Source organism: Puma concolor, chromosome C1 (genome assembly GCF_028749965.1).
Source record: "Puma concolor isolate L17-30 chromosome C1, mPumCon1.1.hap2, whole genome shotgun sequence".
NCBI classification, from domain to species: Eukaryota; Metazoa; Chordata; class Mammalia; order Carnivora; family Felidae; genus Puma; species Puma concolor.
Genome location: NC_141674.1, coordinates 147,312,882 through 147,333,891, shown reverse-complemented (window position 1 = coordinate 147,333,891; position 21,010 = coordinate 147,312,882). Strand labels below are relative to the sequence as shown.

Here is a 21,010-nt window from a genome sequence, read left to right as displayed (position 1 = left end):
AGCTGTGCTAGGCTCTCTTTGTACGTGTAGCTTATCTGGGTCCCTAGATCCACCAGCCTCTTGGGCACCATAGAGCAGGGAGCCGTCAATGACCATCAGTGAAATCAGAAGTCTTAGGGAGTCTGCCTAGCCCGTGGCCAGCTGCACTGGGCAGTCAAGTTGACATCCAGGGTTCCATGAAATAGCAATTTTTCTTAAAAACCTCCCCAACACATACATCTGGAAGTGGATACAGGGGGTTCATCCTTCCCCCATCCCTCTCAGGTTAATAAAACTCTGACCCAATGAGACAAATGATCATTTCTCAGCTTTACAACCCAGATGGCCCTCAGCTACATTTTACCTTGATGTTCAAAATAGTTCTGGGTCAAATTCGTGATGCACACTTTCCATTTCTCTTGTGGATTAGTTCTTCAAATATACACTTTTTTATAACATTTCTAGTTTCTACTCACAAGCATATAATTAGATCTAAGAATGTCTTTGTTGAAAAACCACAAATTGCAAAATAAGGGAAGCGAGTAAAATCAACATCGCCGATTTTCTTCTTAATCTGCCCAAACTCTACCTAGAGGAAGCTGTCCTAACACAAACATAATTTAACTATTAAGCTAGAAGATGGGGAGAAGGAAAGGGAGTGAAGGGACTCTCCCCAAAGCATTTATAGAAAGTTTCCTCAGTTCCACGATATCCTAAAAAGTTTCTTAAAGAGGCCTCAAACTGAATAAATAGTTGAAAATGAAATGCAAAGTCAAATCAGAATGAATGTCAATGTTGCTCAGTTAGCAACAGCCTAGAAGCTCACCAGCTGTCAACGCTAATCATAGCTCAGTCGTTGACTCACTGTGTGACCTCTAGCAGTACAGTTAACCTCGCTGATTTTGTATGCCAGCAATAAAATAGCATTGCAAACTCCTAGAAGGCCTGATGTGAGTTATAACTCAGAGATATTGCCATGGCCCCGTGTTGAGAGCTAAGTGTTAAATAAAAACCAAAATTATAAGGAAGATGATAGGATGCTCTTCAAAGAACATTTCCAGCTCTGTCTGCATAATTTTAGTGCTCTGATGAAACATGCCTCTGAAGAAACGGTTAACCATATAGAGGAGGTAAGAATAGTTCAAACTGGCCTTATGGAAGATACAGTGTACTCATAGTCCTCATCACGCTTTAGCTATCAGAGGCAACCCCAACACATTTCGTTGTGTTTCTAGGAGAAAAACAGTTCTTCCAGGAATCTATGCACAGAGTTCTCAACAAGAGAAGCAAGTGAACGGTAGAGTCTTTGGCCTATACTCTAACAATAAAACTCTCATCAAAAGAAATGCAGCTTGCTTGTCAATCAAATTAGAAGCTAAAGTCAGGACACAGATGTAATGGCTAGATGCTTAAAACTTTTTCTCTTCCTCCAGAGAACACTGCTGGATTGCATTTCCCTCCCACCCTCCCTTAGCATTGGGTGGAAATGATCCAGTGGGTCAAAAAGTACTATAATATGCCAGAGCCACATAGATCTCTGAATGATTGCCACAAGTAGGTCCCCCATCTATCTCCACTGTACTGTACTATGAGGAAGAAATAAACCCTCATGGTGATAACCCAGTGAGCTACGGCAGTTGTTTATTACATCATTAGCTTGCTCAAATTAATACACAACTATGAGATATGTTTAGCATTACAACCCAAGATTCACAACTCACCTACCCTGCATACAGTCTATACATAGTTCAGAATACTCCCCTCGTGGATAAAGACCCATCGTTTACAGAAAAATAAGTCCGTACATATAAAGCTCGAAGGACAATCAACTGATGAATGGATAAAGAAGATGTGGTGTATATATACAATGGAATACTACTTGGCAATGAGAAAGAATGAAATCATGCCATTTGCAGCAATGTGGATGGAACTGGAGGGTATTATGCTGAGTGAAATAACTCAATCAGAGAAAGACAGATACCATATGTTTTCACTCATATGTGGATCCTGAGAAACTTAACAGAAGACCATGGGGGAAGGGAAGGGGAAAAAACAGTTACAAACAGAGAGGGTGGGAGGCAAATGATAAGAGACTCTTAAATACAGAGAACAAACTGAGGGTGGATGGAGGGGTCGGGCAGAGAGGAAAATGGGTGATGGGCATTGAGGGGGGCACTTGTTGGGATGAGCACTGGGTGTTGTATGTAAGCAATGAATCACAGGAATCCACCCCCAAAACCAAGAGCACACTGCATACACTGTATGTTAGTCACTTTGACAATAAATCATATTTTAAAACAATAAAAGAAAAAATAAAGCTGGAAGGACAGATCATCAAACACAAGCCCCACTAAGCCACAGTGCAAAGACATTTCTACCTTTATATTTGATATAATGCTGAAGCCACAGCTCTTTAAGCAGGCAGATAGGACCAAGGAGCCTGTTACTTAACCACTAATCCATTCTCCTCCTTAATATGCATTTTTCATTCGGTATCTAACACTATCGTTCCCCACCTAAACATTAAAGTCAACAGAAATGAAGACTGTTTAAAGAACAGTTGCCATTACAGAACTCCGTAAGATCTTTTTAAGAAAAAGGCTGTTTATGAACCCATGAAAATGCCTCTGGAGATGGTTATTAGAACAAACAAGTCTCGTAGCTGGAATTGACTAAGTTAAGATCAATCTGGTAAGCATATAGCAAACGTGTCATGTAATAATTTCAGCTACATCACTGCTTAGGAAGATTATACTGATTTCAAAGCCACAGATACTCTTTAGCTTAGGAACCAGAAGAATATTTATAACTGAGGTTAGATTCTTAAAGATATTAAGCATGCTCAAAAAGTAAATAAACTGTTACATCCAAAGATGCTACTGAAAAGTGATGTGAGTGGAATTTTTTATAATTCAAAATTTCTTAACTGACATCACGTCTTAAGTACTGTGCTTATGATTTTAAATGTTATCTGTGTGTTTGTTTATTTTATAGGCTTTATTCTGTACAGCAGTTTTACAATTACAACAAAATTGAGAAGAAGATCCAAGGGTTTTCCATATACCTTCTGCCCTCATACATACTTTGCCTTTATCAACAACATTCACCAGAATGGTGCTTTTTTTTTTTTTTTTTTTTTTTTTTTTAACCAAGAATGAACTTACATCGACACATTAGAATCACCCGAGGTTGACAGTTTACTTAAGAGTTCACTCTTGGGGTGCCTGAGTGCTCAGGTCATGATCTTATGGTTTGTGATTTTGAGTTCCACGTAGGGTTCTCAGTTGTCAGCACAGAGCCTGCTTTGGATCCTCTGTCCCCCTCTCTGTCTCTGCCCCTCCCCTGCTCATTCTCTCTCTCTCTCTCTCTCTCTCTCTCTCTGTCTCAAAAAAAAAAAAAATTAAAAACTAAAAAAAAAAAAAAAAAAAAGAGTTCACCCTTAATGTTGTACATTTTATGGGGTTGTACAAATACATGATAACATATATCCATCATTATAATATCATACCAAGTAGTTTCACTGTCCTAAAAATCCTCTGTGTTCTGCCTTTTCATCTCCCCCACACACCCTGGGTGCAATCCCTGATCTTTTAACTGACTCCAATAGTTTTGGAGACTCCATAGTTGAGCTCTTCCATTATCATTCTTTCTTCCATGTCTCTTTGTGGCACAATAGTTCATTTCTTTTTAGTATTGAATAATAGTCCATTGTCTGGATGCACCACAGTTTGTTTATCTGGATCTTCACCTACTAAAGGACATCTTGCTTGCTTCCAAGTCTTAGTAATTATGAATAAAGCTGTTAGACACACTTCTGTGCAGGTTTTTGTGTGAACGTACTTTCCAAGTCTTTTGGGTAAATATCAATGACAGTGATTGCTGGATCATACGGGAAGAATATGTTTAGTTTTGTAAGAAACTGCCAAACTGTCCTCCAAAATAGCTGTACCATTTTGTATTCTCACCAGCAATAGATGAGGCTACCTACTGCTCTACATCCTTCACCAGCATTTGCTTATGATTTTTATTTCTCTTCAACAGATATTCATCTGAACTTCATGTTTCTCTACCCTCTACCAGCTTCTCTCTCCAGCAGTTAATAGAAGCCACATTAAGCCAAACAAAAGCTCAGCTATGTAAATAAATCTAGTGTTACAGCATTCTTGCTATGCCTAATAGGGCTAGATCTGTTTCATATGTTCATATCCTACATCAGGGGAAGGGAAAGTACTAGACAGATACTAAAGACCTGCTTTATGACAGGTATCATGATCACTGGCTTGTATACACTGACTTAGTGCTTGGCAGGGAGGAAAAAGAAAACCTAGGATTAAATGACATTAACCTACTTTATGAAGAAACAGGAGTTCTGAAAACTTGCATAAACTGTGCACATGAACAGGCTCACCAAAACCCCTCCACACTTGTGTAACAGACAAATTCAGGAAGCTAAATATCTGTTCAATCGGGGGGTCCATTAAAATAAGTCCCAAAGTTGATCTTACTTTCACTAGAGATGATCATTCTATTTTTACTCCTTCTCCAATCCCATCTTTTATATTTGGAGTGGCTGGTATATAAGTCAAAAGGCTCTGCTTTATTAGAATCTCTTACAAATAATGTATCGAGAAGAGACCGAAATTACGAATTAAAAAAATGTGCTCAAAATTCCTATGGATTTTAACTGTTCATACATCACTTTGCCTCTCATTAGCGCATGTATTTTTCCTTCTGAGTTTTGATGATACTAACAATGGAGGTAATATAGTTTTACCTGTAATTCAACTCACGTAACCCATCACCACAATCATTTCTTCATGTTCCCCTAATTCATGCACATAGCAGAGTGAATTCTAGTATTTTGTAAGCCATTCACAAGTATAATAAATTACTAACTCCTACACAGTGAGAGGCTATTTTGCAAAGCATAAAGATCCTGTCAATAATTACTAGTACTACATCAATGACTTTGGAAAATAATAAGCCTAATTGCATTCCACTTCAAGCTAAAATGATACAAGAGAATCTTCCCTCCCCCCCCCAAAATGGACCTTGTTAAAAATATTGTTTTTCATATGTTTCACCATAGAATTCCAAAAAATAGCATTGTACTATGTAAAATTAATTTATCAAAAATGCTATAGTCACATAACTTTTTAGAAACATATCAGCCATATAAATCAAGCCTGTCATAACTCATAAAAAGCCTAAGGGGGAAAAAAAAAAGAGAAGAAACAGCAGGAACTTCAAGGAATTTATTCCTTACAACAGAAAACAGAAAAAGAGTTTAAGTCAATAACTGGGATTGTCCACCTGGTTATTGGCTCATTGTCAGATCAGGAAGCAAGGCAAAGAGAAAACAGAAGGTATTTGTACACCTGCTTTCTAGCCATTCTCTTACAACCTCAGAGGAAGGACATACCATTGCTGCAGATCTCAGAAGTCTTAACAAGGTAGCCCTGAATGCAAGGACCGCCAGTAACAAGAACAACGTTCCTGCTGCTTACAGCCACACTTTATATTCGTATCACCCGGGAATCCAATACTAGCTCACACTTTTTGAAAGCCTACTATGTTCCAGAAACTCTTTCAGGCTTTATTGCTCTTCAACAATCTTGGGAGGAAAGTACCTTTGTTCTCCCTATTTTACAGACAAAGGAAAATGAGGTCCAGAGAACTTAAGGTCCATAGTCTCTTAGCTCTTCAGTAGAGCTAAGTGTTGGATACAGGCAATCTTTGTCAAGATTGTACTCTCGTCCCATTTGTTATATCGCTCATGAATGGAAGGAAATTCAATCAACGAGAATCTCTATGTTCCCTGATTCCAATACAATCATTCCTCAAACTGAAAAGAGACCTTGATTTCCATACCCTGAAGCCCATTCCCTGCCTATGCAAGGTACAGGAAAAAAAAAAAAAAAAAAGAAAAGAAAAAAAAGAAAAGAAAACTTTCGCATCCGGGCTTTGAGAAAGCTCTCAGTGGTTTTCAGGCCTCACCTCAGAGCTGGTTCACAAAGCCCACTACACCTTCAGAGTGGGTAATGGAAGGAACAAACTGAGTATGTATTACGTGAGAGGGCCCAGACCTAAATAGACCTCAGACCTAAATAGATCTTTGTTACATCAACCACACCACTGGGGTTAGAAAGAAGCCCACACCATCACACTAGTGTTTCCAGTTAGACCTAGAAGGTATGAAATAAACGTTGAGTTTAAAAAAAAAAAGTTTCAAAAATTCCTTTGGTCTATAATGAAAGGCAAAAGCCTGGGGCAACCCTCAGTCAAATCTTTGCACACCTACCTTGTTTTTGCCCCATTCTCCCCAGCCACCCGCCTTCTTCCCACCTCCCTGAGGAACCCTCATATGCAACCCCAACTTTAACACACTCTACCTCCGCTCCTCGCTAAAGTTTACTGGCTCTGAAAGTACCCAAGGCCTTCTCTCCTAATTTCAATGCCCCTCTCCATCCATTCTGGTCTCCCATTGGCTTGAAATTAGAAAAGGAGACTCACCCATGAAGTAACACTTTCCCTTCACTAGAGATAAAGGAATCACTAGAAGAGCATCCTGTCCCCAGAGGAAGACTGGATGTCTTCCAAGTCCCTTCCAATCAAAAGTTTATTATTAAACAGACCTCTAGTAAATAGTGAATGGTAAATAACTTGCTCTCAGAACTCAGCACACCACTGCAGAGGTGCTTGCTTGCCGCACCCCTGGTGGGGATTCAAGTGGTAAGAGGTTTAGACCCACTCCTCAGCCTCCTGGTCCTTGGAATATAGCTGGTCTGGGGAGAGGAAAACCAAGACTTTGCGGAAACTTAATCACCTATTTGTGGATGAGGAAATAAAAGGAGGAAAATGAAACGAATAGGAAGCCTCTTCAAGACCACTCAAAAAAAACCCTACATGTGTAACTGAAGCGAGCCTGAAAAGTGGATGCCATTTGTGGCCACAAAACTCCTTTCCTGCAGGGATACACGGTCAAAAAATGTCAGCCATCATTCATCCCTTTTCCCCTCTCAGCTTCCTCACTGGAATAGGAAAACTTAGGTTGCTCCAGCTTCAAAAGAAAATAATAATAATAATAATAATAATAATGATAATGATAGTAATAATTAGTGATATCTCCTTAAGTCATGATATTCATCCCTTCTAACTCTGATCTATTTATCTCACAAGGAAAAAAGTCTCTAGGCTTCCCTTGGGTCAACAATGGATACACCTGATCACTGAAAAACAAAATATAAATTTTCACAATATGCTCATATGAGGGAAAACCATACTATGAAGTGAGACCAAACAATCATTACGATCACCTCTAACCCCCAACTTGCCCCCAGAAATGCCAGAGTCTCCCAAAGGTCTCTATCTCCTCACCTACAATAGCTTTTATTCAAGCAAGTGGCTAAAAGGTAAGTGAACAAGATCCTATTTGATTTCATAGTGTTTTCTGTTTAATAAAAAAAAACAAAAACTGAATGTATAAGAGCTTTCCTTCTATTATCCCCCTCGCAAATACAAGGTAATTAAACTGTAGAATTGATTTCAAAGGCTTTGTGTGAGCTGGCCTGGCACGTAAACACTTAGACACAGCACTGTCTTAGTCAAATGTGCTTTAACAATTGACCAACTTTTACAGTCAACCCGTTTGTTTTCAGAACGGGTATTTAAGGTAGGAAGCTTCGTGCTCCAGCTATCAAATGAGCACCAGTTAGGAGTCAGAGGAGACACAACAGTAGGTGCGGGAATGCCAGCAAAATGTGCCTGGACTTGAACTCGACAGATGGCTTTCTTATACTTCAGTATCTTGTACTTTCAACACCAACTTATTCTTAAAGGAGAACAATTTATCAGTTAGAATCATCTTAGAAGACTGAAAAAAATATAAAAACACAAGCCCATAGTTTAAGCATTTTATTGCTCTGCAGAAAAATGGAGCATTTTTAAGGAGACAGCTTCTACACAATGTAGCCAAATAATGGGTATTAAGGGGCAGATTTTTTCTTGACCATTGAAAAGCCCCCAGAATGGCTCTGATTGGCAGATATTTTCTGAGAAAGGACAGCTGAGGCCCCTGGTCATTTTATGTCAGTGGCTCAAATGAGTTGTCTCCCCTCCCCCCTCACCTCCCCTCTCTCTCTCTCTCTCTTTTTTTTTTTTCCCTAATCCCTAGGGCTACATACCAACCTGCTACCCAAAAATATGCTCATAGTAGTGGCTTTAAGGGACAGGAATCACCACAAAAGAATGCACATGCTTGGGTGAAAGTCTCATGCAACTCATTGATTGAATATGCCCATGGTGATTCTTCTCAAAAGAACTTGTCAGATTAAAATTATAAATGACTTGAAACCGCTGGTATCTGTTTCATTTCGCTATTAGGGTGGTCAGGATGTCTAACTTAGGAAGGAGAAAATGGCAAAATGACCCAGAAATCAAAAGACCCTTGTTTTGCCTTGATTTTACTGACTAAAATGCACTCCTACCTTGATTGATTAGAGGCAGTATCGACTGTTCACTCTGTGAGATTAAGAAAAAGCAAACAAACAGGGGCACCTGGGTGGCTCAGTCAGTTAGGCGTCTGACTTCAACTCAGGTCATGATCTTGTGGCTTGTGAGTTCGAGCCCCACTTTGGGCTGTGTGCTGACAGCTCAGAGCCTGGAGCCTGCTTCGGATTCTGTGTCTCCCTCCCTCTGTGCCGTTACCCCACTTGTACTCTTGTCTCTTTCTCTCTCTCAAAAGTAAATAAACATTAAAAAATTTAAAAAAAAAGAAAAAGCAAACAAACAAAACATATGAGACAGTATTACCCAAGCACAAAGTTAAGTTATAAACTCTGAAGTAGAACATGCTTGCTGTGGGTTATAGAGATAAATCATGTACAAATTTGGCAACATTATATTAGATATTGTGACCTCTGGTGCTGGCATTTGCCAGTGTCATTTCAGATGGCCCTGGTAAAGATGGCAGAAGTAACCCAATCCATTAAGGCCCATGTCCCAAACAGAACTGCACTTCTGAAACAGCTTCAGCAGAAGCAGCATCTTTTCACACTTATTTTTAAGCAACCGAGGCAACTGAGCCTTCATGAGGGCAGCCACCACAGCCTTAGCGTTGAGACTGCGTAGGTCACAGCGTTGAGACTGGCCAGTGCCCACAAAGACAATGGCTTTGCTTGTGACGTAGGTCATAGAAATAGCAGCTCCCACCTTGTCATCAATGGTATCAAATTTGGTAAGGACGATGCCATCAATGGGCCGAGGCGTTTGAGCCATAGAATGGTCAGCCAAGGCTCTGTTGAATTTGCCCAGCTGGTCCACGGCCTCATTGCCTACTAAGGCCTCCCCCACAAACAGCACCAAGTCGGGTGTGTTGACAGTAATGAGCTTAGCCAGGGCAGTCATCCGAGGGGCATTCCTTGCATGCAAGGAATAGTGCATCGGGGGCACCTGGGTAGCTCGGTCAGTTAAGCATCTGACTCTTGGTTTCAGCTCAGGTCATGGTCTCACGGTTTCGTAAGTTCAAGCCCCGCATCTGGCTCTGCGCCGGCAGCATGGAGCCTGCTTTGTCCTCTCTCTGTCTCCCTCTTTCTACCCCTCCCCCACTCATGCTGCCTCTGTCTCCCTCAAAATAAATAAATAAACTTTAAAGAAGTAAAAAAATGAAAACTAAAGGAATAGCGCATCGGGCGTGATCCATGAGTGAAGACGCGCTTCCTAGCAAGTCAGTCAATAATACCCGCAAGGCATACACCTGGGGAAGCCTCACGGGCAATGTGCTCACAGGTAAGAATGAAAAAGACTAACACAACCTATTCAATTCTGTCTGTCTTTAGGAAGAAGCACTAAAAATGAGCCTTTGTGCATGTGTCTGTTTTGTGTTTTGTTTTTAACTATAAGCCAACAAGTTGATTCTTTTTTTTTTTTTTTTTAACGTTTATTCATTTTTGAGACAGAGAGACAGAGCATGAATGGGGGAAGGTCAGAGAGAGAGGGAGACACAATCTGAAACAGCCTCCAGGCTCTGAGCTGTCAGCACAGAGCCCTACGCGGGCTCCAACTCACGGACCGCGAGATCATGACCTGAGCCGAAGTCGACGCCCAACCGACTGAGCCACCCAGGTGCCCCAAGTTGATTCTTCTTAATATGTGTTTTTAAAGTAGTATTTCTCATTCAGGACCTGGACTCTAAGGACTGTGGCGGGCTCCATTGTCTTGGAACACAAAGAAAAAGACAAGGGCAAGACAACCCATGGTGTCAAGGCTCTCGCAAAAATGCAAAAAATGAGTAGTTAACAGTCTGGCTGCAAACAGTTTCCCAAATTCCTTTACCTTCATCTTTGAATCGAGAAGGCACTACCAAGCTGGTATCATAAAATGCCCCGGTGACATGGGGAAGGGAGAATAGGAGACTAATACTAATTACTAGGGTGACTACCAGCATTTCAAGCCTAAAAGGAACAAAACCAGTCATCAAAATTATTTCCTGGCATCAATTTGGCATAGTTGTAGTGCAAAGGGAAAAAAAACATTTTTTAAATAAAATTAAAATAAACTGAGCCCTTCAAATTATTTGGAAACTTCACACCAATCTCATTTCATGGCTTTCTCCCATTAAAAATTTTATCTACCATCGGGGCGCCTGGGTGGCGCAGTTGGTTAAGCGTCCGACTTCAGCCAGGTCACGATCTTGCGGTCTGTGAGTTCGAGCCCCGCATCAGGCTCTGGGCTGACGGCTCAGAGCCTGGAGCCTGTTTCCGATTCTGTGTCTCCCTCTCTCTCTGCCCGTCCCCCGTTCATGCTCTGTCTCTCTCTGTCCCAAGAATAAATAAAAAACGTTGAAAAAAAAAAAAATTTATCTAACATCAAGTGATACTACCTAAGTAAGAAAACCTTTAAGGAGTAAAACCAAGATTCAAAGCTGGGCCCTTTGTATAGACTCTTTTCCATTTCCTGTCTCAGATGCCTGCCTGCCTTCTAATAAGACAAACTTTTGGCAGGAACATAGAAGGTATCCAGACATTTGGATGAATTGGACAAGGAAAGCCTAAAATGAACAAAGGCTGGGGCTTGGAAATGAGGCACTCTTTTAAAACCAAAGAGCCACAACAGTGGCTAAATAATATAATGCTTTCTGATAGAGAAATTCACTTTTTAAAAAATGAGATAACACCATAGTTCTCATGGACCATTAAGGTAGTGTTCCAAATTAGTGCCTTTCAGATCAAGTTGAGACCGTAATTTCTACACAAAAACCATTAACATACACATGCCCCATACGTAGTTCTTTAACAGATTTAAGTTTCATATTGTAATCAATACATGCATAATTACTTACTTGTTTCCTTCTGTAATGAGCAAACTGAGAGAGGCCTAGAACACTTGCAAGAGCACCTCCTCCAACAAGAATAGTCCCTTTCACTGCCTTTTGAAATGCCATTTCTTAGCCTACAAAGAAAAACAAAAAGGAAACAGAAAGAAGTGAATTAGGATTTTTATTAGATAACAATCCCCATAATAAAAAGAGACTCGCAATTCTGAAACTGTGCTAAACTAGAAAACAAAACAGAAAATAAGGAAGTTATAATGGGCCAAAAACAACGCTCAAAAAAAAGGAGACCGGGGAACTGACCACGTAAGAGTGGCCTTCCAACAGGAATTAAAGAGGAGAGCAAATTAAGAGACAACCGAGGATATTTACACAGCATAAAGTCAAGAGAGCCGTGACAAGAAATGGTATTGTGTATCTGTACTTGCAGATTTGTTCCACTGCTAATCCCCTCCACAGGGAAAACTGGGGGAAGTCTGACACTAGTCCAGAGTGAGCTTCACATTTACTTCAGGTTCTTTGGCACGGTTTTAACTCAAACTGCAGCACGACTCCCTTCCTGAGCTTTGTCCTCCTAAGGAAGCTCTCACTAGAGCCAAGAGCCAACACAGTCCTTGTCGCTAAAAGAGTCTACACTTGACAGAGAAAAAGTCAATGGAGGGGCCCCTGGGTGGTTCAGTCAGTTGAGTGTCCTCCTCTTGATTTCGGCTCAGGTCATGATCCCAGGGTCTTAGGATTGAGCCCCGTGTAGGATTCCACACTGAGCACAGTCTGCTTAAGATTTTCTCTCTCTCTCCCCCCCACCCCCCCTTCCTGGGCTTGTGCTCTCTCTCTCCTTCTAAAATAAAAATTAAAAAAAAAAAATTTTTTTTTAAGTGAAAGGAAACCATGCCTGATCCTTTCACAAAATGGCAGAAGATCATTGCTAGTGATTGCCATATTTCCTTTCACTATGGGAACTTAACAAAAAAAGTTTTCTTCTAGCCAGGTTGCATGGCACCACAATTTCAAGGGGAGTCCCTTCATATGAAGCAGTCTTCGTGCTTACTATATATTTCTGAATAAAGTCTTATATTGCATTAGCTCCTTGACTCTCTTCTCACCTTGAAATACATATATATGTATGTACATATATACATATACATATACACACACACACACACATATTGTGCCATGGGACTCATGAAATTTTTTAAAGTGTTTTTGAGGGCTTCAATATACTTTAACTTTGTCAGAAACAACACACACAAAAAGGGCATAAAAATGAAAATTCCACTAAAACAACTCTTGCCAGCTTTTATTTTGCTAAACTAAAAAAAAAAAAGATAACACTGTGTGATCACATAAAAAGAAGAAGGAGAAGAAGAAGAAGGAGAAGAAGAAGAGGAAGAAGGAGAAGAAGAAGAGGAAGAAGGAGAAGAGGTAGTAATAGTTCTTAGAGTTGATAGTGAGCAATTTGATCTAAGACTTTCATCCACCATAGTAGCTGGCACACCCACACCTTACAGGAAGGCACCACCCTACTTTCCTGAATGGGTGGAGGTCAGACCTGTCTGGACAACATACCTTATGCTCTACAGGTATCTTATGACTCAGGAAAGTATTTAATATAAAGTCAGTTTTAACCTAGGGATGGTAAAGAACATATAGATATCTCAACGTAAGTTATGTCACCGTTAAAATGTTTGGGTCCGTATAGGATGAATAGAATCTATTAACATAACTACATTAAATCAAAGAATTTCAGTGAAGTGGATAACTGCGATTCTATAGAAAATTTATTTTGGAATACTATAAATTACATACTAAAATAAAAGTTGGCATTTCTGAAAATTTTATTTTTCCTCTGATCTCACTCCTTCTGACAAAGTAATAAATCCTAAGACCCATCTTTTTTTTATTAAGATTGTCATCAGACAAAATATTTCACAGGCATATGTTTCTCTACTGCTGGAGTTCTCTTTGTCAAACATGCCCTCTTTCCCAAGTTATGCCAAACAACTTGTACATGATGGCTAGGGACCGCCATTCATCAGCCAACTCTAAGCAAAACCTTACGTCCAAGGTTGCTCTGATAACTGAAAACCTCAACTAAGCCAATTTGGAAGGCACTCATTTGTTACAGCCCACCACGATTCCTAGTGCCTTTGTATGTTCACATGGGTGCCTATCACACGACAATGGAAACCCCAGCAGCCTAGAGATAGACTAGGTAGGACTCAAGCTAACTGGGTTCCCCTGACAAGGAGGGACAGAGAATAGAGACCTAGTTCTATTTACCTAAACAATGCATGTGCACTCCCCATAGAGACAGCAGCCTGGTGGTCCACTGGATGTGAGTTTTATAGCTGATTGACTTTAACTCAGTATCATTGCTTCTGAATGGATAATGTCATTGATGACCTCACAAAGGATACCACACACCAACATAGCCAACGGAGGCATGTTATATAACACAGTCAAAGAAAATGTCTCAGTGGAGGTGTTCACTCAGCCAGTTCAGTTTAGAGTCTTACAAACTGTGTAGGTTTGTAAGATTTTACAATTCTGTGCGTCCCTGTATTCCCTGCTCACCTTAGTAGAGTGCTTCAATTTGACTTCTGAAACCAAAACAGACCAATGGAGATATTTTCATGAGTTTTCTCAATGAGCCACTAATACTCATGAAAACTGCATTAATATATTATTTTTCAGAGTTAGTGATCATATGGAATATAATCAATATTTTCTTTTTCCCAGTAATTTCATAAAATAACCAATGCTTAGGGGATCATTATTTCTACTGGGATCAAATCCACCTCAGATCATCTAGCTAGTTGTGATGAATAAATCACACTTACATGTAATTAAAAAACAAAAGCACAAAATCAATTTCACCTGGCTCTCCTAAGATTATTCTCCTCCTCCTCCTCATCCTCATCAATGTTATAATGATAACAGTTGACATTTATTGAGTATCTCCTAGGTAATAGGCACGGTGCTTTTAATTTTACACACATCAGCTCATATCACCCTCACAACACCCTAATTTCATAAAAGAGGCAGTTGTGGCTCAGAAGGAGTAAGGGATTTGCCCAAGGTCACCAACCAGTAAGTGACAAAACCACAACTTAGTCTATACTCTTAACCACTGATTGGTTCTGCCCTGCCTTTTGCTCTCAGAAAAGCAACTTCTCCCCAAGGGCCACACCATGTTTTACTGTTATTCCTAAAAGAAGACCCTCTTTCTCAAACACTCACCCCATGTATACAGTCCTTGGCATTAGAGTTTCCCTAGGCAATGAAGAAAGCTTTGGCAAAATATCTATGGTAACCTTCTGTCACATAATGTTAAGAACTTTGTTTTACTGTTGAACAAAAGAAATTTAAAACCAGATAAATATAAACCATATGCTGTGGACTACTTGTGCCCACTTGCATTCCATTATAAGGAGACAAGTTTTCGCAGTGATTACAAAGGGGAAAGATTGTTTCCATCCAAGCAAAAGCCCCAACCAGAAAATCATCAAAGAAAGGGAACAAAAATATCGATAAATCTTCACCTTTCACGACCAAAAGTGTGAGAAACCAAAGGTAGAAAAATCATCCGGAAATAAAATTCGCTCAGTTATTGTAGCCTGGTGTCTATACTTAATAGCCTATGAATTAAATTGCGTATACATTGACTCAGGACCAACTCTTGCATTTGTACAGACAAGTAAGTGCCAGTCCTCCAATTCTTGCAAGGAGAACAGCAACCCAACTCAAAAACCCCTGAACAGGGGTGCCTGGGTGGCTCAGTCCGTTGAGCGTCTGACTTCAGCTCAGGTCACTATCTTACAGTTTGTGGGTTTGAGCCCCGCATCAGGCTCTGTGCTGACAGCTCAGAGCCTGGAGCCTGCTTCGGATTCTGTGCCTCCCTCTGCCTCTGCTCCTTCCCTCCTGTGCTCTGTCCCTCTCTCTTTCAAAAATAAGTAAACATTAAAAAAATTAAAACAAAACAAAAACAAAAAACCCTAAACAAAAGGTAGTCAACTAAACGTATCAGTGAGTTAATGAACTGCCCTCAGGTGCTTACAGTCAATTTGGAGAATTAAATATCAAAGTCGGTCTTGTAACTCTGTATTACAACTAGTTGCGCTATATTGAGTGTTATTAATACTCTGATAGACCCTGAATAGCAATCTTAAGAAAGAACAAAACTGGAATCATCATAATTCCCGATTTCAAACTATATTTCAAAGCTATATTAATCAAGAGTATGGTACTGACACTATAAACAGACCTATAGATCAATAGGGAGCCCAGAAATAAACCCATGCACACCATACATGGTCAATTAATTTTCAAAAGGAGCCAAGAATATACAATGGGGAAAGGATAGTCTCTTCAGTGTTGTGAAAACTGGACAGCCACATGAAAAAAAGAAAGAAGAAAGAAAGAAAGAAAGAAAGAAAGAAAGAAAGAAAGAAAGAAAGAAAGAAAGAAAGAAAGAAAGAAAGAAAGAAAGAAATTGGACCACTTTCTACACCATACTCCAAAATAAACTCAAAATGGATTAAAGATCTAAATATAAGACCTCAATCCGTAATACTCCTAGAAGAAAACATAGAGGGTAAGATCCTTGGCACCGGTCTTGGCAACGATTTTTTTGGATTTGACACCAAAAGCAAAGTCAACAAAAGCAGACATAAACAAGTGGGACTACATCAAACTAAAAAGCTTCTGCACAGCAAAAGAAACAATCAACAAAATGAAAAGGCATCCAGCAGAATGGGAGAACATACAAATTTGCAAATTATATATCTGATAAGGGTTGATAAATAGATGAAGAAGTCATGCAAGTTGACTGCAAAACAAACAATTCAACTGGAAAAACAAAAAACAAAACGGGCAAAGGGGCTGAATAGACATTTTTCTGAAGAAGACCTACAGATGGCCAACAGGTACATGGAAAGGTATTCAACATCACTCATCACCAGGGAAATGCAAATAAAAACCAGGATATCAACACACACACGCACACAGGTGAGGAGGGAGAGAGGGAGAGAGAGCACAAGTGTTGGCAGTGTGGACAAAAGGAACACTCATGCACCGCTGGTGAGAATGTAAATTGGTGCAGCCACTATAGAAAACAGTACAGATGTTCCTTAAAATATTAACCATAGAGGGAAAAAAAGTTAAACCTAAGACTACCGTATGATCCAGCCATTTCACTTCTGGGTATTTATCCGAAGAAAATGAAAACACTAACTTGACAGATGGTCCCAAACTCACAAGAGTAATCAGAGCTAAAGGTATGGCTTAGGGAACCTTATGCCTACCCCCGACAACAGGTCACTGCGACACAATAAAATGTGCTGACTTCTAGCCAAACAAAAACCGGGTTTGCCACTTCTCATAGTTTCCTGACCCATCCTTCTAGCTAACCCTGCAACTTATCTGGCACAAGCGAATTCTTAGCTGTCCTTCAGGACTCTCATTATGGAAAGACTTCAACGATGACCATCCTGTTTCAAAGAGTCCTTGGGGCTCGCCACTTCTGCCTCCTCCCATTCCGAAGTAAGGTTAGTCTCCTGCTTGTATCACGCATTTGAATAATTTCACCACACACTTTTAGACTTAAAAACAAGAAAGAAGTACCCATTGAAAAAGCCTGAGGGGTAGGAGTGACTGGGTGGCTCAGTTGGTTAGGCGTCTGACTTCGGCTCAGGTCATGATCTCACGGTCTGTGAGTTCGAGCCCCGCATCGGGTTCTTTGCTGACATCTAGGAGGCTGGAGCCTGCTTCGGATTCTGTGTCTCCTTCTCTCTCTGCCCCTCCCCCGCTTGTGCTGTCTCTCAAAAATGAATAAATGTTTAAAAAGAAAAAGAAAAGAAAAAGGCTGAGGGGCCAGCCTCTCAGCAACCACCCACAAAGTTATTCTGGAACAAGACCACACTTCTTGGCCCTTGAATTCTCCAAATAGAGTTCTCAAACTCTTTTTCCCTGTCACAGCTTCTTTCTGAATTTAGCTTAAATAAAAATCCATCCAAGGGCACCTGAGTGGCTCAGTCGGTTAAGCATCTGACTCTTAACTCAAGTCATGATCTTGCTGTTCACGGGTTTGAGCCCTGCGTGGGGCTCTAAGCTGAAAGCCTGGAGCCTGGTTGGGATTCTGTCTCTCCCACTCTCTCTGTCCCTCCTCTGCATGTGCGTGCTCTCTCGCTCTCTCTCTCTCTTTTTGTCTCTCTCTCAAAATAAATAAATAAACTTAAAAAAAATCCAAATGGATTTATCACTCATCTGTGGGAGGAGCCCTGGGTCTCTTCACTTTTACAAAAATTCTCCTATTCTCTGGCCACTTGTGTAGAAATAACAATTTCCTTTTCTATCTCCATGTTCTCCCTTCTTTTAAATGGGTGGGGGTGGGGGCCGGATGCACAGAAAAGATCATTTTCAGAAGAGTAATTTCAACCACAAGCTGTGCGGTCCTGGGGACATGCACTCCCTTGCAAGATGTAAGGGCATTCTATGCCCCTCTGACCACCTATGGCAGGTGCTACTTCTCTAAGCCGTTTACCTAAGCATCTGAAGGTCCAAAGGTAGCAAAGAAGCTTCTACTTGAATTGTGCAGTCATCTATCCTACACGTGCATGGAAAACCACTCCATCTATTCTGAGTCATGTCACTTTTTCAAACCCACAGAAGGCACAACCGCACAAGTCAGAAGACCAGGCCTCAAGATCCACCTGCATACAAATTCAGTGACTTATAGGAGAAGGGTGTGTACAGCCTACAAAATACGGGTGTAGGACCGCATCTGAGGAAGTCTATCATCATCGAACTTGGAAGCAAGTCCACAGCAAAATAAGTGACCACAAAAGCACCTTCCCACCCAGCCGTCCAGTTCTAACTATAAAAGCCAAGATTTCTTGGTGTTTTGAATTGGACACGTTTCAAACAAAGCAAAACCTTTATTATTCCGATCGATGATATATCAGATGTTTTATAGAATTCCCTTTAAGAAAGTATATCCCAGGGGCGCCTGGGTGGCTCAGTCGGTTAAGCATCCGACTTCGGCTCAGGTCATGATCTCACGGTCTGTGAGTTCGAGCCCCGCATCGGGCTCTGTGCTGACAGCTCGGAGCCTGGAGCCTGCTCCGGATTCTATGTCTCCCTCTCTCTCTGACCCTCCCCCGTTCATGCTCTGTCTCTCTCTGTCTCAAAAATAAATAAACGGTAAAAAAAAAAAAAAAACAAAAAGAAAGAAAGTATATCCCGGTTCAGGCACACCAAGTGTATGCTGATAAAGCGCTTAACAGACAAGTAACAATCAAAGCACACCACGCACTACCTTCTCTTTCCCCAAGGCGGGCTCGACAGTGCGGATCAAGATCAGCACTCGGCCTGCAAAGGCATCCTCCCCGGCCAAACGAGAGGCCCTTGGAGGCACATACTTTTTACATGGTGGCGTGGGAACCCCACAGAAACAGAGTCAGCCCTCAAGCATGCTTTTTGAAAGCTGTCAGACACAAATGAACAAAATAATCAACAACACAGGCCCATCAGCCTGTTCTCTGGAAACAGAGAGGAGCCTTAGTCCATAAGCTGAAAATGAATTGGTCCTTTTTTGGTTGCTTTCAAGGTTTTCAAAAAAGATTTTGGGCCAAGACTGGATAGGAAATGGACCCAAAGTTTATCCGCAGAAGACTATCCCAATGGAAATAAGTGAATATGTGTGTGCGTGTGTAAAATATTATGTTATATTTATACATATTTTAAAAGCCACAGACACAAGAGTAACAATGACCCCCTAGAGTTTTAAAAAATACATAACACTGAACAGAATATCAAAGGACAAACATAAAGGGTTTTCTGAAGTCACTAAGAACAGTATTCTCTTGATAAAACAAAATAAATGAAAGAACCAAGTAAAAGTCAGCATGAAAGTTAGAAATATAATGAATCTTCAGATTCTGGATGTGCAAAATTTTGGATTATAGCTGATGAGGAAGCTAAAGCAACACAATCACACATTGTTGCCAGAGCATCCAAACCCCAGCTTTGACACTAGAACGCCTTAGGGAATTTTTCAATTTCCAATCAGTTCCCCCAGGAAATCCCAAGCCAGAGGGGCTCAACCCAAAAGATGGAGGAAAATCTTAACAAAGGAAGACTATTTCAATGAAGACAAAAGAGAAAATCAGAAAGGGAAAAGAAACTGAAAGAAGGCAAACGCAATGTTTATATTGGTTCACCTCGCTTCCAGCCAGAAAGTACTTTGGAAACGCTTCCCACTAGTCTCCCTGGGACCCTCTGGATCAGTTACGTCATTCTAGGAGCAAATACACGGCTCCAGATGACCGAGAAAGAGGTTAGCCCAGGACCATTCCGCAGGCTCACGGGAGGGCAGGAGCCTGGAGGCTTGACAAAGGAGGAGCTGGCACAGAAAAGGGTTCGGCTGGCTCCAGGGGTTCAGATCAGAGATTAAGAAATGTAAGCAAAAGGCACAAAGAAAAGAAAAAAAAAAAAAAAAAAAAAAAGAGAGAGAGAGAGAGAGGGAGAGAGAGAGAAAACAAGGTCAGCAACCATTTAAAGTGAGCCAGTGAAAAGTCTCTGTTTACAAAAAAACTTGTCTCAAACATTCTTACATGAATCCTTCTGGTGTGCAATTGCAATTTTTGTTTAACTTAATATGTAAAGCCATACCAATTAAAGCATTTATTTTACAAAGTTGTCTAAAGGGGAAAACATATAGAAAGGAAGGAGGAGCAACACAAGATTATAAACTGGCACTCTAGTCCTCATTTATTATGTAAGACTCAATTGTTAAAAAAAAAAAGAAATGTTTCCAAGGCAACTTCCATATTATGTATTTATGTTTTCTGCCGATTCAAAAATGCACACCAATAATATAGTCACACATTTGACCCCTTTCCCTTATTTCCATGAGGTTCACTATAGAATTATAAGAAATCAATAAAGCCCTTCTCACCCAGTAACAGACTTATATTCATTAAATGCAAATGATCTTCGTTTAATTCATAATGGAATGATTTGCTTTCCATAGAATTGCTTTTAAAAATCATAAAGAATGATAGTTAGCTCTTGCAAGTGAACTTGTTTTGTCTTTTAAATTCATTTGAAAACTAAAATTAATCTATATTCTTTACCATCCTAGACATGCCAATGGATTTGTGTTTATAGTTGTAAAATCCTATCTTTAATTTTCTTTGTTCACCCTATATGTCATTTAAGGTAATCTTGAAAAACATAAAATACCCTCCTAAGTGAAAATCTGGAGCATTAGTTCCCCCAAAATGCCCACCCCTTACAAAGACACAAGTCTGGTTTAGATACTTAGTAGATAATGTGCCTAGTATGAAATTTAAAAACTTGCATTTACATATCAATAATATGAAATCCTCACTTAAAAAGAGTACAGTAGACACTTACAAACACTTTAATTCTGCGTTGAGGAAGAGAGAAAGTTACCAGTGAATCAAAGAACAAAAAAGTTCTTTCGGCAAACAGACCACAGAAGTCCTCTGCTTCCCTCAGTATTTCTGCTCCTTTACTAATGCTATTGTTGAGTTAAAAAAATGGTTCAAATTCCTTCGGCAGCATAAACCCTTTTTTAGATTTTATTTGCTGTTATAAAATCTACTTCAGTAATTAAGGAAAAAAAAAACCCTTTGTTATGAAACAAATTGCATGCCAAACAATAGAGTTCAAAATATC

General features: G+C 40.2%; 1 protein-coding gene across 5 annotated transcripts in view; it reads right to left on the bottom strand.

Moving 5' to 3' along the window:
• Positions 1–21,010, bottom strand: part of GPD2 (glycerol-3-phosphate dehydrogenase 2) — a 147,961-nt gene that overhangs the window by 95,603 nt on the left and 31,348 nt on the right. For 4 of the 5 annotated variants that reach the window (XR_015255235.1, XM_086718638.1, XM_086718637.1 and 1 more), the window contains exon 2: positions 11,318–11,427. Coding sequence is in view for 4 of the 5 variants with exons in the window: in XM_086718638.1 (XP_086574764.1) it covers positions 11,318–11,419 (102 nt within the window). In the remaining variant the exon portion in view is untranslated. Of the gene's footprint in view, positions 1–11,317; positions 11,428–13,588; positions 13,638–21,010 lie in introns of those variants that run through there. The other variant, XM_086718639.1, reaches the window with a different exon arrangement.